The sequence below is a fragment of the Salminus brasiliensis genome, chromosome 3, assembly GCF_030463535.1.
Source record: "Salminus brasiliensis chromosome 3, fSalBra1.hap2, whole genome shotgun sequence".
In the NCBI taxonomy this organism is placed as follows: domain Eukaryota; kingdom Metazoa; phylum Chordata; class Actinopteri; order Characiformes; family Bryconidae; genus Salminus; species Salminus brasiliensis.
In genome coordinates, this window is record NC_132880.1 from 5,399,085 (window position 1) to 5,412,487 (window position 13,403).

Below are 13,403 nucleotides of genomic sequence, written 5' to 3' on the forward strand. Positions count from 1 at the left end.
CCCCCTCAGCACTTCTCAGATTGAGGATAAAAGATCTGTGAAGATTAGTGATAATCTGTGATCCAGACTCGGCGTCACTCGCTTGCAGTGTACCAGCAGAGCGAGGATGTGCCGCACTAGCGGCCGCACTGGGTTAATGGGGTTCGGAAGGCAGCCAACACTCTCTCTGCCTTTTACACTCGCTACGTCCACGGTGTCCGTACGAGGAAGCGGCTTTGAACAGAAGCCGTCACCCATGCATGAACCATCTTCCCTGCAGGCCAGGAGTGGTATGGGTCTGGGTTTGTTCCAGCAGAGCCCCGGGCTGTTTTTCTAGTTAATTGATAAAGGAATCTATCTAATGAACGCCCTGACGGGTACAGCCGAAACGGTGCGGAGACCATTTCCTGCCAGGGAGAAGCATTTTCAAGTGTTCCAAACCAAAAATCCACTTCGAAATGCTTGGTAGGGACCCGCTTTTTGCACACTCAGTTAATCACGGCTTTAGGAATGCTAACACTGTGCCTGACAGCATGTGGTTCTACTAAAGTGGCTGTGCGTTTCCCAACTAAGTAAATAAGTAACGTGTTTTTTTGCCTTCAAGACAACAAAGTCTCCTTTAGATTGCGACATTGCTCTGCTGCTGCTGATCATGGGCCGTCCAGATGGGCGGGTTTTGCCTAAGCTAATACAGACTGCTCTTGCGGCCTGTATGTTTACACTGATGCCTGCATGGAGGAAGAAGCACACTGTCCACACTCATGGTTTCCTGAAAACCACCTCCCCCTACCGGAGCTTGACCCCACTCCTCTTCCTGCTGTGAGGGATGGGGTTGGTGGAGGTTTTAAAAAAAAAAAAAAAAAACCCTAAGTCATAATCGCCGACGCAGTGGTTCCTTTGTTTCTTGTGTGGGGGCTCTGCTTTGAGGGATTGTTTTGATGTTCTAATGAAGGGCCAAATGCCAGGCCTGGGAGGATGAGTCGGGGAATTGGGGAAGAATCCTCAAATCTGGACAGTAGAGAAAGGATGAATGAATAGATGTCCCAATACTTTTGACAAAAACTGTCCAGCAAAGGTTTTCTACTAGATCTACAGGCCCTACCTAATACCTAAAACTGCAGAACTATCGTCCTGCTGGAGACGGATCACCACGGCTGCCCCAGGACTCCGCTCAGACAGAGAGCTTTAGCCTGTGGGGAGGTGCATTGTGGGTCATGGTTGGTTGCTATGACGACGTGGCGGGTTTGTTTGTGCTCTGTGTTCCAGGACCGGGCCTCGCTCCCCTCTCATTAGGGCAAACTTGTGATTTGGCTTAGCGGGTTCTGGAGGGCTGGCACGGGAAATCCGACCCTGCCTTCTCCCACCTTCTCCCTCGCTCTCCCTTCTACTCGTTCATTCCTCTCTTTTGTCATGAACTGCTCTCCACTCCCTCCTCAGGATAATTGCTGTACCTCGCAGTGGAGTCTGGTTTGTGACCTTCAAAGAACACATGGAGTCTTTCTCCTGCTCTCTTGTATTTGTCTGGAACACAGTGTGTCTGTGCCCCTCCCACACATCATTGTGCGTTTCAAAACGTAGCACAGCTGCTCCTCTTAGACTCCACAAGAGTCTATAACCGACATCAGTCAGGTCTCATCAGGTCTCTACCCTCGTCCCGCACTCCAAGTGGGCTAAACCCCAGTTTCCGGGGGCCTATTCTGTGCGGCACGGCCCCTCGGCCTGGATCGCTCATCCCAGGCAGATGAGTGAATGCTGTGCGACGGGGCGTCACAGACAGAGCCATGCAGAGGTCAGCACTTCAGCTTCAGCTTGCGATCTCTTCTCCGCTCCATACTGCTGTCTTTTTTTTTTTTTTTTTTTTTTTTTTTTTTTTTTTTTTTTTAATATGAACTTCTCCAGCTGTTTAACATCCAGTAAAACATATTAGCATATTGTTTTCATTGTCTGTCAGTTTTCTACTAATGTGTAAATAGTGCCTCCAGTCGAATAATATTAAGTGTGGTCCTTTCCGGCATCCTGTGAATCTGGATCCAGGCTTATTAAAATGGATCAGGTATGGGCTATTTTAACCCCAGTCCAGTGATTGGTCAGGGAGGAGAGTCAGACTGGATTATAAGATATTAAACACTATTAAACAGTCATTTTAAGAAAAGTCTCAACTAAACTAAACTAAGTCCAGAATGTCTGATTATAAAAAAAAACAGACTAAAGAATAAAGGGGTTTTATTGAATGTATTAATCAGCAGCTCATCTAATCCAGATCGGTATGGGTTGATATCAGTGATTGGGACATCCCTACTTAGTAATATAAGGAAAATGTTAAACACCTGAATAAATGATGACTAGTATAATGCCTTGTGGGCACCTTAATACCAATGGGTGCATCTTAAAGTAGTCGAATGCATTCATTAGAAAGAGTTTTCACAGACATTGTCCTGGTGACTGTGTGTGTGTGCATGAGAGATTACAGTAGAAACAGGCCTATGCAGGTTGCACTGGTGAACTGTTCCTTCACTTGAGAGTTAATGATTATAACAGAGGCACTGTGTGTAGCCAGTGCAGGAGAGGGTGGAGTCCACAGACTGTGTAGTAACACCACAGCAGGCAATCATATTAGAACACCGTGCCCAGGCCCCGGAGATAACCCGGCATGCCACACAAGCTGCAAGTGTGCGTGTGCTCCCGCCCCCCCCCCCCCCCCCCCCCCCACCCTCTAGGCATTGTCCGTTCATTTGAAAACATGGCCTCATCACATCAACCCTTAGATGGGGGTCGTTAAAGGGCTGGCTTTCCTCCAGCTTGCTGGAAATGATTGGTTGTCCTCAGACGGCAGGGCTTGGCTCAGCCCTCCCTCTCTCCGTTGAGCAGACAGCAAGGAACACAGGGCCCGTCCTTGAAGATTCCGGCAAATGTGGCTTTGTATAAACAGAGTAATGTCTCACACTTTAAGAGAGCTAACCTAAGATCAGTTTCACACACTCCACTTAACTGTGTGTGTGTGTGTGTGTGTGTGTGTGTGTGTGTGTGTGTGTGTGTGTGTGTGTTTGGATAACGTGTGCCAGTTCAGAGGGTGGTTCATGAAGCAGTTTTTTCCCAGGAAACTGGATAATGTGAGCCAAAAGTGTTCCAACCTCTGTAGTAGTACTTCACACTAGGGATGCAGCGATCCATCTTTTTCTGTTCTGATACAGATACCGATACATGAATGTTGCGTATCGGCCGATACTGATCCAATACTATTGTTGAGGGAATAAACCATATAATGCCTTATGCCTTAATGACTTAATCATTACTTTACTAACTTTGTAAAACAACGTAAAACAAATTAACACAGATTTAAATGAACCCAATTTCTGTTTGTCACTAAAATTAATAACTGTGCTCAAGCTCAGGACTTTTATTCTGAATTTTGAAGTCTGAAGTCGCCTCCGTTCTCGGTTGGCCCTATATGGAAGACGAGCTGGATTACTCGCTGATGGTTGATGACTGATCAAGGACCTCCTATATGCTTAGATAGGGGAAGTATTGCAGTCTGCTGTAGTATGTGTATGATGTCTGTAGGTTACTCTGATCCTCGGTTATGAAGCCTAGAATACCAGCATCGGGTTTCATCGGGAATCGGGTTTCATGAATGGATCAGTCCCTTGGATCAGACTAATTATCCGATACCTGTACTAGCTAAATTTGTTAGTATCAGGACAGTTATCCGATCCTAGTATCAGATCAATGCATCCCTACTTCACACCACTGTTACACTGTTGTAGGGGTGGGTTATGACCTATTTAAACAGTGTATTACTGTGCTATAGCTAATAGCTATGTTTCTAGCCAAAGACTGGATGGGTATATAAGCATAAGCCTTGTAAGTTGTAAGGTGGGAGCTCCATGGATTGCATCAGTGAGCCTTGGGTGCCCATGATTGTCACCAGTCCACTGCTTTTCCTTTTTGTGAGCACTTTTGAGGGGTTATTGACCACTGCATACCACATAAAACAAGACCCACAATACCTGCCTGATGTTTTGGAGATGCTCTGACCCAGCTGTCTAGCCATCACAGTTTAGTCTTTTGTCAAAGTGGCTCAGATTCTTACGCTTGCTCATTTCTCCTGCTTTTAACAACCTTCATCAGCTTCAAGAACTGACTGTCCACTTACTACCCAATAGATCCAGCTCTTCACAGAGGTCACTGTAGATGAAGAAAACCAATACCTTTTCACTCCCCTGTCAGTGCTACTAATGTTGTGGCTGATTGGTGTTTGTTGGCTTGCGAAATAAGACGGCTGTAGATCAATACTTCAGCGTACTTCAAGGAAAGTGCAAAATTTGGCCCCTGCCCAGCCAGGGTGTGCTGAGGCAGCTTTCACTCTCTCACTAGGTCAATGTTTCCTCCAGAGTCTGAAGAACCCAAGTGACCTCACATCCTCCATTGTTCTCAGCTCAACGAGTGTAACTTGGTATGTGTGACCGAAACAGTAGTGGTAATAGTAGCTGTAGGTAGAAGGGTAGCAGTAAACGTTGTAGCAGCGCAGTTAGTAAGACTAAAGGTCAGCAGGGGTCTAGAAAGTGGCTCATGGTGTAATCAGTAGTAGTGATGGTAGTAACAGAGTCAATACTTGGCCACTACACCTTGTAGCCAGCTACAAATCCCAGTTTTGTGGTTGTGGATATGGTTATTGTTTTTTTTTTTTTTTTTTTACCCACTTCTCTTTACAGAAGGCCTCTAGTCGTATTTTTGGGTCATCTAGAATAGCTTGTTTAAGGTCTATTTACACATTTTTTTTAAAGATATGTTTAGATCAGGGGACTGTGAGGGCCATGTGAAGGACTGTTTTGGTTCATTTTTTGGTTTCATTTTTGTAGAAGCTAGAAGTCGTACTCTAGCATTTTGTGGAGTTCATTGAATATTGCCATGGAATCTTGGCAATGCCTCTGGCAGCAGCACAGCCCTATAGCAGGATGGATCCACCCTTATGCTTCACAGTTGACCAGGTGTTCTTTTCATGAAATGCAAGGGCCCATTGATTGAAGTGCTGACTGTAGTAGCAGTGTCCGAGTGTCCGACCGAGCAGGTGTAGACTGTAGCTGGAGTAAACTGAGGCTGTGGGTAATGGCCTAACCCTCTTATCAGCTCTAAGGAGCTCTCCCTGGCTGAGCTGCTAATGTTTGCGGGTTGTTTTAAATGGGCTGGGAGGATGAGAGGCGAACTAATGGCCTCTGGACACGGGAGGTGCTTCACATATATCTCTCTTTCTCTATGCTGTTTTGGACCGGAGCCGGATGCAGTCAAAATGTTGATCTGGCATAAATATGAAATGGCTGCGTTAATAATGTTAGGAAGGAAGGGCTTACAGTCATTACTTTGTACACCCACGCTCCGATTCTGCCGCACTCTGGAGACACACAAAACGGCACAGATGTGGGTGTGAGTCTCGTAGAGCGGTGGGGGAGAGGGCCCCCATTTCCCCAGCGAGTTCATTTGGAGGGTGGGCTGCGCTGGAGCTGATGCATGAGTCATGCCGCAATATATCAGACAGAAAGAGGAAGTTGAAGCGGGCAGAGGAGAGCAGAGTCCTGCTGTAACTCGGACCGAGGCAAGAGGAAAAAAGTGCAGACTGCATATTCAGTATTGATCTGTTCCAGTGTGACTCACTGCAGCTGTTTCAGACTGTATATCATACAGCAGAACGCAACCGTGCTCAAACAGGGCTGTGTATGGGTCTCTTTCTCTTTCAGTCTGTCCTTCGCTCTGTAATCCACAGGGTCAGTTTGGGCACCCCAGAGCAAAATGGGTTAATGGAAATAGTAGGAATGTCCTGATCCGATCCAGGCATGTAACGGTGGATCCCAGTCTAGATCACTTTCTTTTTCTTAACCAACGGTGTTCAGAGCGCCATCTTGTGTCCTCAAAGATACGTTAACGGACATTGTAGCCCAGCCGGCAGCAGTGTGTCTGAACTTTTTATAATATCATTGAAACTCTCTGATTAAACTCTCTGATAACAGGATTTAAGGTGATTGTAAATAGCAAAGATGACCTGATTAAGTTAGAAATGATGCATGTCTGTAATATTGGTCAAGTTGGTCAATACTTTTTGTAGCAGCTAAGAGTCTTTCCAAAAGGCTTCTGGTTCTGTGAGATTTTTGGGCTGTCCTGCATGCACTGCGCTGGTCAGATCCGTCCACAGATTTTCAGTGATGTTTAGGGGGATTGTGAGGGCCATGGGGAAATCTGGTAGTCTAGTAAAATGTTTCCTGTGACACTGGCTGCAACACAAGCCCAACCCCCCTCCCTGTGTGCTTAACAGTTGGAGAGGTGCTCTTTTCATGTAAACGCACCATTGCTCATCAGTCCACAGGACTTGTTTCCAAAACGCATCAGGTTTGTTTAGGGGTTCCTTTGAAAACTTCGGGCTCTCTGAATTCTGTGGTAAAAAGGTTGGTTTAATTACCCACCTCAGATTCTTCCCATCACAGGTATTGTCTGCAGACTCCCTCCATTAGCCGGGGCAATGTTGTCAGGCTGCTCTAAATGTCACTGGTCTGCTTTATTGAATGAGGCTGGAAGGTCTAAATGATGGCTGGGTTGCGTCCGCCCTCTAACAGTTGTTCTTCTCCCGTGTGATTGGTACAGAGTGCCCATTTAGCGTTGATCGACGCTCTGATGGTGGTGGCTGCCATGGAGACGGTGAGCACGGTGCGGACGAACGGAGGAGCGGAGCGGTTGAGCGGAGAAGCCTCCTGGGAGAGTGCCCTTCTGGACTGGGTCAACATGGTGAGTGTATGCGTACACAGCCTCACGCAGCACAGCTCAGATGTCGGGGAAGATGATGTTGGGTTTCTGAAGTTTGCTTCTTATGAGCTTCCACTGTAGATCCAGTGTAAAACCTGTGTGATGTACGAAAGCCATACTTTAGGTTGACTACTGCTACAGGTTTGTCATTTTTTGTACAAAACAGTATATCATACAGAGTCTACACAGAGAGATTACACAAGCATGTCTATTTGAGGTTGCTTAACAAATCAGTGCAGTTTAAGGCTAGTTTAGGTGTTTGTTGGCTCCCAACCATATTTAGTATAGCGGCCACACGGCCTCATACAGTAGACCTGTGGAGAACAGGATCCCCACATGAAAGCATGACGTTTAGGTCAAACAGCCAATCACGTGAAACATGAGGAGGAGTCAAGTGGCTCTTTTTACAGGTGGTTGTTTACCAAACCCACTTACTAAGGTAGAAAGATGAGCATTCAGAGCTGGGAGGGACAAAAAAAATGAAGTAGTATGATTCACAATAGTATGAGTTACAGGTATTAACGTCACAGACGTCACAAAGGAAGTAGGTGACCTAAAAAGGGCTGGAGAAGGTCCAGCTCCATCAGAAACACTGTAATCTGAAACGTAACCTGCCATGGAAGAGGTGAAGTGTGAAGTGCAGGTTGCCATGGTGATGTATCTGTGGAAGACGTGATTCATAGATCGTAGATGAATACACTCATACACATACATACTTCTGTGTGGATAGAAGTATTGAAGACACCTAGAAGACACCTGTCCTGCTCATTCATTCATTGTTTCATCTGAAATCAAGGGTATTAAGGAGTTTATCCTGCAGGTGGAGGCTCTATACCTTGCTGAGTCGAATATGTAATTACCATGGTCTTTATCGGAGAACTGCTTGGTAGGCTACGTGCCTCCACATTCCACCACACCTATTGGCGGTCATATGCTTACGCCTCATTGCAGTTCATTTGCGCCATCACTGGCCACACTACTGGCCTTAAGCCTAAGTATTAGGATCCTTTGTCAGAAATATCAATGAGTATTTGAGGGCTGTGAAATGTTGGTTGAGCCAGCCTCGCTTTCAATCAGTAATCCACTATATGGGCAAAAGTATTTGGACACCTGCTCATTCGTTGTTTTATTTTGCTATTGTTGGAGTAACTGTCTCTGTTGTCCAGTAAAGGCTTTCTACTAGATTTTGGAGCATTACTGTGAGGATTTGATTATATTCAGCAACAAAAGCTGTAGTGAGGTCAGGAGATTGGATGATCACCACCTCATCCTAAAAGTATTGGATAAATCACCATCCTTCCAGAGAACACAGTTCCACTGCCAGATTCACATGATGATGCTGAAAACTGGAAAAAGTATTAATGGTGATAAAAGGTTTTTGCGTGATGCTAAAAACATCTATTGTGATGCATAACTTTGACTGCTAGGGTATGAAACTCAGACTTGCTTCTGAAACATGGAGCATAGTGTGGATAATGGCTTGTACAAACAAGACCGGATTGGAAACATCTCATGCATACAGTCATGTTTCGGCCGCACCCAGGCGCATATAGATTAGCCCAGTTTTGTCATACTTAGCCAGGGTTATGTGTTGCAGCTTATTTCAACATATATCCTGTCATAAACATCAACATGTTTGTTTGGTCGTTTGATGATGTTTCACAGCATTATACTGACCAAAGTTTCATGCAGATGTCTTGTTTACTGGTTGCTGAGTGAAGGACCCAGTAAATGTGTGCACATCAGTGTACACCAGTATTACATAAGGTATGCTGACGCTGTAGTTTTTTTTTTTTTTAGTTTTTTTATTTGAATAAATGTAATAAATAATTAATAAAAAATGAATTACACAATTCCCTGTAGTCACTGAGTAATACACCTTAGTGTGTTAAAGGGTTACGATGCTCTTATCATGATGGATCCCATTGTCCTTGTGCATTGTACCTATCCCAAATAAGAAAATATTAGTGGGTTTGAAGAGACGTTTCTTCTTAAAAAACGTTGGTTGGTGAATGAGGTTCATTATTATTGGTGCCAAGTTAGAAGTAGGGGGGCACCGAGTGGTCCAGCAGACTAGGGCGCTGCCACGATGACCCAAGGATCACTATTTTAATATGCTGCTTGCCATTAGCAGCTAGAGCCTGAGAGCACAATTGGTCTGTCTGTCTGTCTCCATCACTTCATTTCAGTTAGCTGATGCTTCAGAGCTGGGAACCCAGCCCTTTTTCTTTTTTCTCCAAGCGGCAGTTTGAAAAGAGGTGGTGTCTGGGTGTGCATGCGTTAGAGGAGGCATGTGTCAGTCCTCACCCTCCCAGTGTTGTGATGGGGTTGGGTAATTGGATGGCTGTGTCCTGATGGGGTGTGTGTGTATATCCCCTTTGCATTGTTTCACAAATTGCAGAGATTTGCTTGTTTAAGTGAGGGCTTGTTCGTTTGTCCCCCCCCCCACAGTTAAATGAGAAGCTGAAGGAAAGGACCGAGGATGACCAAACCCAGCCTAGCACAGAGCCACAGCCTGTTCAACCCTCCGTAAGACATATGTGTATACACACACACACACACACACACACACACACACACACACACACACACACCTATACCGCCAAGTTCTCTTTCTGGAAAAGTGTGAGGATATGGGCTTCCTCTCCTGTGCCATCTTCTCCCTAAAACTCCACTGTTTCCACTGCAGTGTACTTACTACCTCTCCTCTTTGCTCTCCCTCCTTTGCTCCTGTTTTCTCTTCATACCCCCCTCCACTTGTCTCTAACAGTGTCCCACCCGCTGGTACTGGAAACTTGTTCCTGTAAGTCTCTCTCTCTCTCTCTCTCTCTCTCTCTCTCTCTCTCTCTTTCTCTTTCTCTCATGCTCTCACTCTCTCTCTTACACACACTTAATCTTCCATTCCGTCCCTTGTTTCCTCCATTTTCCTGTTCTGGTATGAAGTGTGACTGTCGTCTTTTGCCCCCTGCTGGCATGATGCACAGAGGCTTGTAGCATTAGCAAGGTTCTCTCTCTCTCTCCCTCTCTATTCAGCCAGACACACTGCTCCACAGTGCAGATGTCATTCAGCATTATAGCAGCAGAGAGGTGAGCTTACGCAGACGTCTAGATCCAAGAGTGTGCGTCAAGGCCATGCCCTGCAGTGTGTAATTACAACATGATTCTACAAAACATGACTTGGATTCAATTGTCAGCTTAAATTCTTTGTCCTCTTTCAGAGAGCATGGAGTTTGTTTATGATACAATGAAAATTCTTAAAGGGGCCCTAGTACGGAAACCTGTATTTTTCTTGGTGTAGTTGAATAATGAGAGTTCAGTACGTGGAAGTAGCAAACTGTGAGCCTCAAACACTGTTGTTCCTCCTTCAAAAGCAAAATCCACACAAATAAATCGGAGCTGAAAACGGGCCAATTTCAAAACCCATACTTTTACAAAACTCGTTCCATTATTACGACCTCAAATTTTACATGCGTCACTAGCTTAAGAAAGGCTTGAGAGGCTACTTTGCAAAAGTTGACCATCTACAATCTCTTTAGCTAGCTAAGAAGACAGCACCATTATCTGGGAGGGAGCGATCTTCTAGTCATAGTGACGATGCCTTCTTCTGCTGGACCACTTGGGTCACCTGCCCACCCATTACTTAATTTATGGCTGCTTATTGAGCCCCCAAGTGGTCCAGTGGAAGAAGGCCCCATCACTATGACCAGAGGATCGCTATCCTGGTCACGCAGCTAGAATCGAATCCTGGTAATGCTGCTAGCCATCGGCAGCCGGGGCCCAGAGAGCGAGAGAGAGAATAGGTGGTCTTGCTTTCTCTCAGGGTGTGTAGATGCCACTTTCTTCCCGCACGTGATGCGCATGTGTCTGAGAAGCCAAGAAATCATGGCGATGACTGACTTTTTTATTTATTTATTTTTCTGAATTTGTTAGGTTGAAATGGGCATTGAAGAACCAGAGGCTCTAAAATTCTCAGCCTCCAAATATATCAGAGACGCATACTTGCATTGTCGCCTTTGATTTTATGGCCTTGCATACCATCTACGAAGGCGCCGCAGTCGTTGATTTTTCTGCCGTGGTCGTAGACTTGTGCAAAGGCTAACCTCCTCGTCAGTATCGTCATATTTGCATTATGTAAATCCGGGACTTCTTCATGGTCCGTGTTCTCTGGTCTGCCCTCTAGTGGAAGCCTCCAGTAAGTATGTCAACAGTTAGGTTCGTGACTCATTCAGTCAGCAAGTATATCTCTGGCTTATGTCTAAAGAGTGTCGTGTTTGTGAAAAGCCCAAAATGATAAACGGGTAAACGGGTAAGCCAGCGTGGCTATAGAACGGCATGAATGAGACATGTTTATATTGGCTTGGCTTGGCGTGGGCGTGCGAGGGAGATTAGAGTAATGTTAGATAAGCCAGGCTTCAGTAGCGTATCAGATGTTTGCCACTCACACAGCTGCCTCTGTTCAGCGCTGTGACCTGTGAAGAGTTTCTGAGATGTCTCTCCTGAGTCCCTGCTGTCCCACTTTCCTCCTACAATGTCTTTGCTGTTCCCTTTTCATCAGCCTGCTTCATTCTCACCGTGTTTGGCTGCAGTGCCTAGCATGGTTCTTGTGTCTCTCTCTTACACTCTCTATCTCCTTTCATGTGAGTATCTGTGCCCTTACCCCCCTCCCTCCTTCCCTCCCTCCCTCCCTCCCTCCGCCCTTTGTTTGAAGAGGCATGTTTATTGGCATGCTTTCTTTTTCTTTCCTTTTTCCTCATACTTTACTTCTTGTTGATCCTTGTTTTTCTCCTAAAAACAAGGTGAATTTTGCATCATATTCCAACTCCACGGACCAACTCCACTCCGACAGATGAATGCAATTCGAGAAAGCATTCCTAAACCGCTCGTGCCAATCACCACCTCTTGTTTCTTGCAGCTCCGGTACAGGAAGGATAAGATGCTGTCTAAGCTCAAGCCCTGTTTTCCTGTGGTAAAGGAAGTGAGCGACCTCTCCAATGGCTGTGCCATAGCTGCGGTCATACACTACTACTGCCCAGGCCTGCTGCGCCTAGAAGGTAGAAACACCCACACCAAATGCAATGCTTGTGAATTCTTAGGAATCTCCCCTTGCGGTATATCTGTTTACAATCAGTAAACACGTACCCTCAGTGATTTATCTGTTTCTATCTTCATATTTAGTTATCCAGCAGTCTTCCAGGTGCTCCAAATCAACCTTGTATCAAGTTCAAGCTCTGTGCATGATTGAGGGTCTGTGTTTTGTTCACACATGCTCTCTCTCTCTCTCACTCTCAGACATTTGCATGAAGGATTCAATGTCTCTGGCTGACAGTCTGTACAATCTTCAACTCATTCGGGAGTTCTGTGACAGCTGTCTGAAGAGCTGCTGCCACCTAGTGTTGGAGGATATGCTCTACAACCCACCAGAGTTGCAGGTATTTCTCTGCTCATTCCAAGATGGGCCAGTAGGGAAGATTCTGGGGAGGTCGTGTTCCCCCAGTTAGGGAATGTAATTGTACCATATTGCCTTTCAGCCAAGTTTTATATAACTAAATAGAAGTGTCACACAGAAACATTGTAATTCTGTAATAGCAGTTGTTCTTTACATTGTTTATAACGTTTATGATGAATAGACCAATAGAAATGCTCCAAAGTGACTCTAAATAAAATGTTTGCTTTGACTTCCACTGAAAGTTAGGGTTTTTTTAGGCCATTGTGGAGATGTGGGTTTTTTTTAGTTACAATATCTAATGCAATATAATGTTTTCCTATTTACCAGGTCTGGATTCCAGGCTATTTCATTTATTTATTTCACATACAATTGTTTTAATGGCTGTGAAAAGGTACAAATATGCCCCTTTTTTCTAGAAAGAAATGAATGGAGTGTACATTTAGAACTTATTTAAGGTATAATACATAGTCTGTTGGACTGTTATTACTAAGTTATAACATTTGCAGACCTTGACAATTTTGCAAATCTAGATAATACCCTATTTTGTCACTGTGTTGGTGTTGTGGCCACTGGTAATGCTGGTAACCCCCCCCCCCTTTAAATCAAATGCACACTGTGATCCATACACTATTTACTTATTTTTGTTTTTTTTTTTGCTACAGAAAGGTCAAAAACACTGATTAATGCAAGCATATTTAGGAATATAACATTTGGAGTGCTGTCTTAGGACCGCCAAAGCAGGTTTCACACATGCTGTGATGTGGAATGTCTTGCTTTTCAGGACTGTGCCCTTGTAAACTAGTTGTAGTGTTCACACAGCCTGTGAAAGAGCAGCATGGCATCTAAAGAACAGACACGATATAAACTATCAATACAGCAGTACACAGAGGGCTGTGGTTAAGCTATGAAATGCAATGAAAATAATACAATTTTTTTTTTTTTATATTCAAGTCATTGGTGTTCTCCAACAACATGCTAGTTAACCATATTTATGTAAGTAGATATGATCTGACCGTCTACTCTAGATCTGACAGTTCAGACTTGAAGCGTCAAGTCAGAAATCTGTTTTAGGTAGAGCTTTTTTGCGAATTTGCTTTTTATTAAGCAAGGTGATTTGACTATCTAGTCTGTTGAACTTTCTTGCAGCAGTGTTTCTGATATTAACACGCTTTACTGTATGTGTACCGTA

At 44.7% G+C, this 13,403-nt stretch overlaps 1 protein-coding gene across 4 annotated transcripts in view; it reads left to right on the forward strand.

Moving 5' to 3' along the window:
* The window catches only part of camsap3 (calmodulin regulated spectrin-associated protein family, member 3), a 40,254-nt gene that overhangs the window by 18,307 nt on the left and 8,544 nt on the right, over window positions 1-13,403 (forward strand). For 3 of the 4 annotated variants that reach the window (XM_072675277.1, XM_072675279.1, XM_072675280.1), the window contains exons 3-6: window positions 6,610-6,750; window positions 9,220-9,297; window positions 11,681-11,819; window positions 12,058-12,197. In XM_072675277.1, coding sequence (XP_072531378.1) covers window positions 6,610-6,750; window positions 9,220-9,297; window positions 11,681-11,819; window positions 12,058-12,197 — 498 coding nt within the window. The remainder of the gene's footprint in view (window positions 1-6,609; window positions 6,751-9,219; window positions 9,298-11,680; window positions 11,820-12,057; window positions 12,198-13,403) is intronic. The other variant, XM_072675281.1, reaches the window with a different exon arrangement.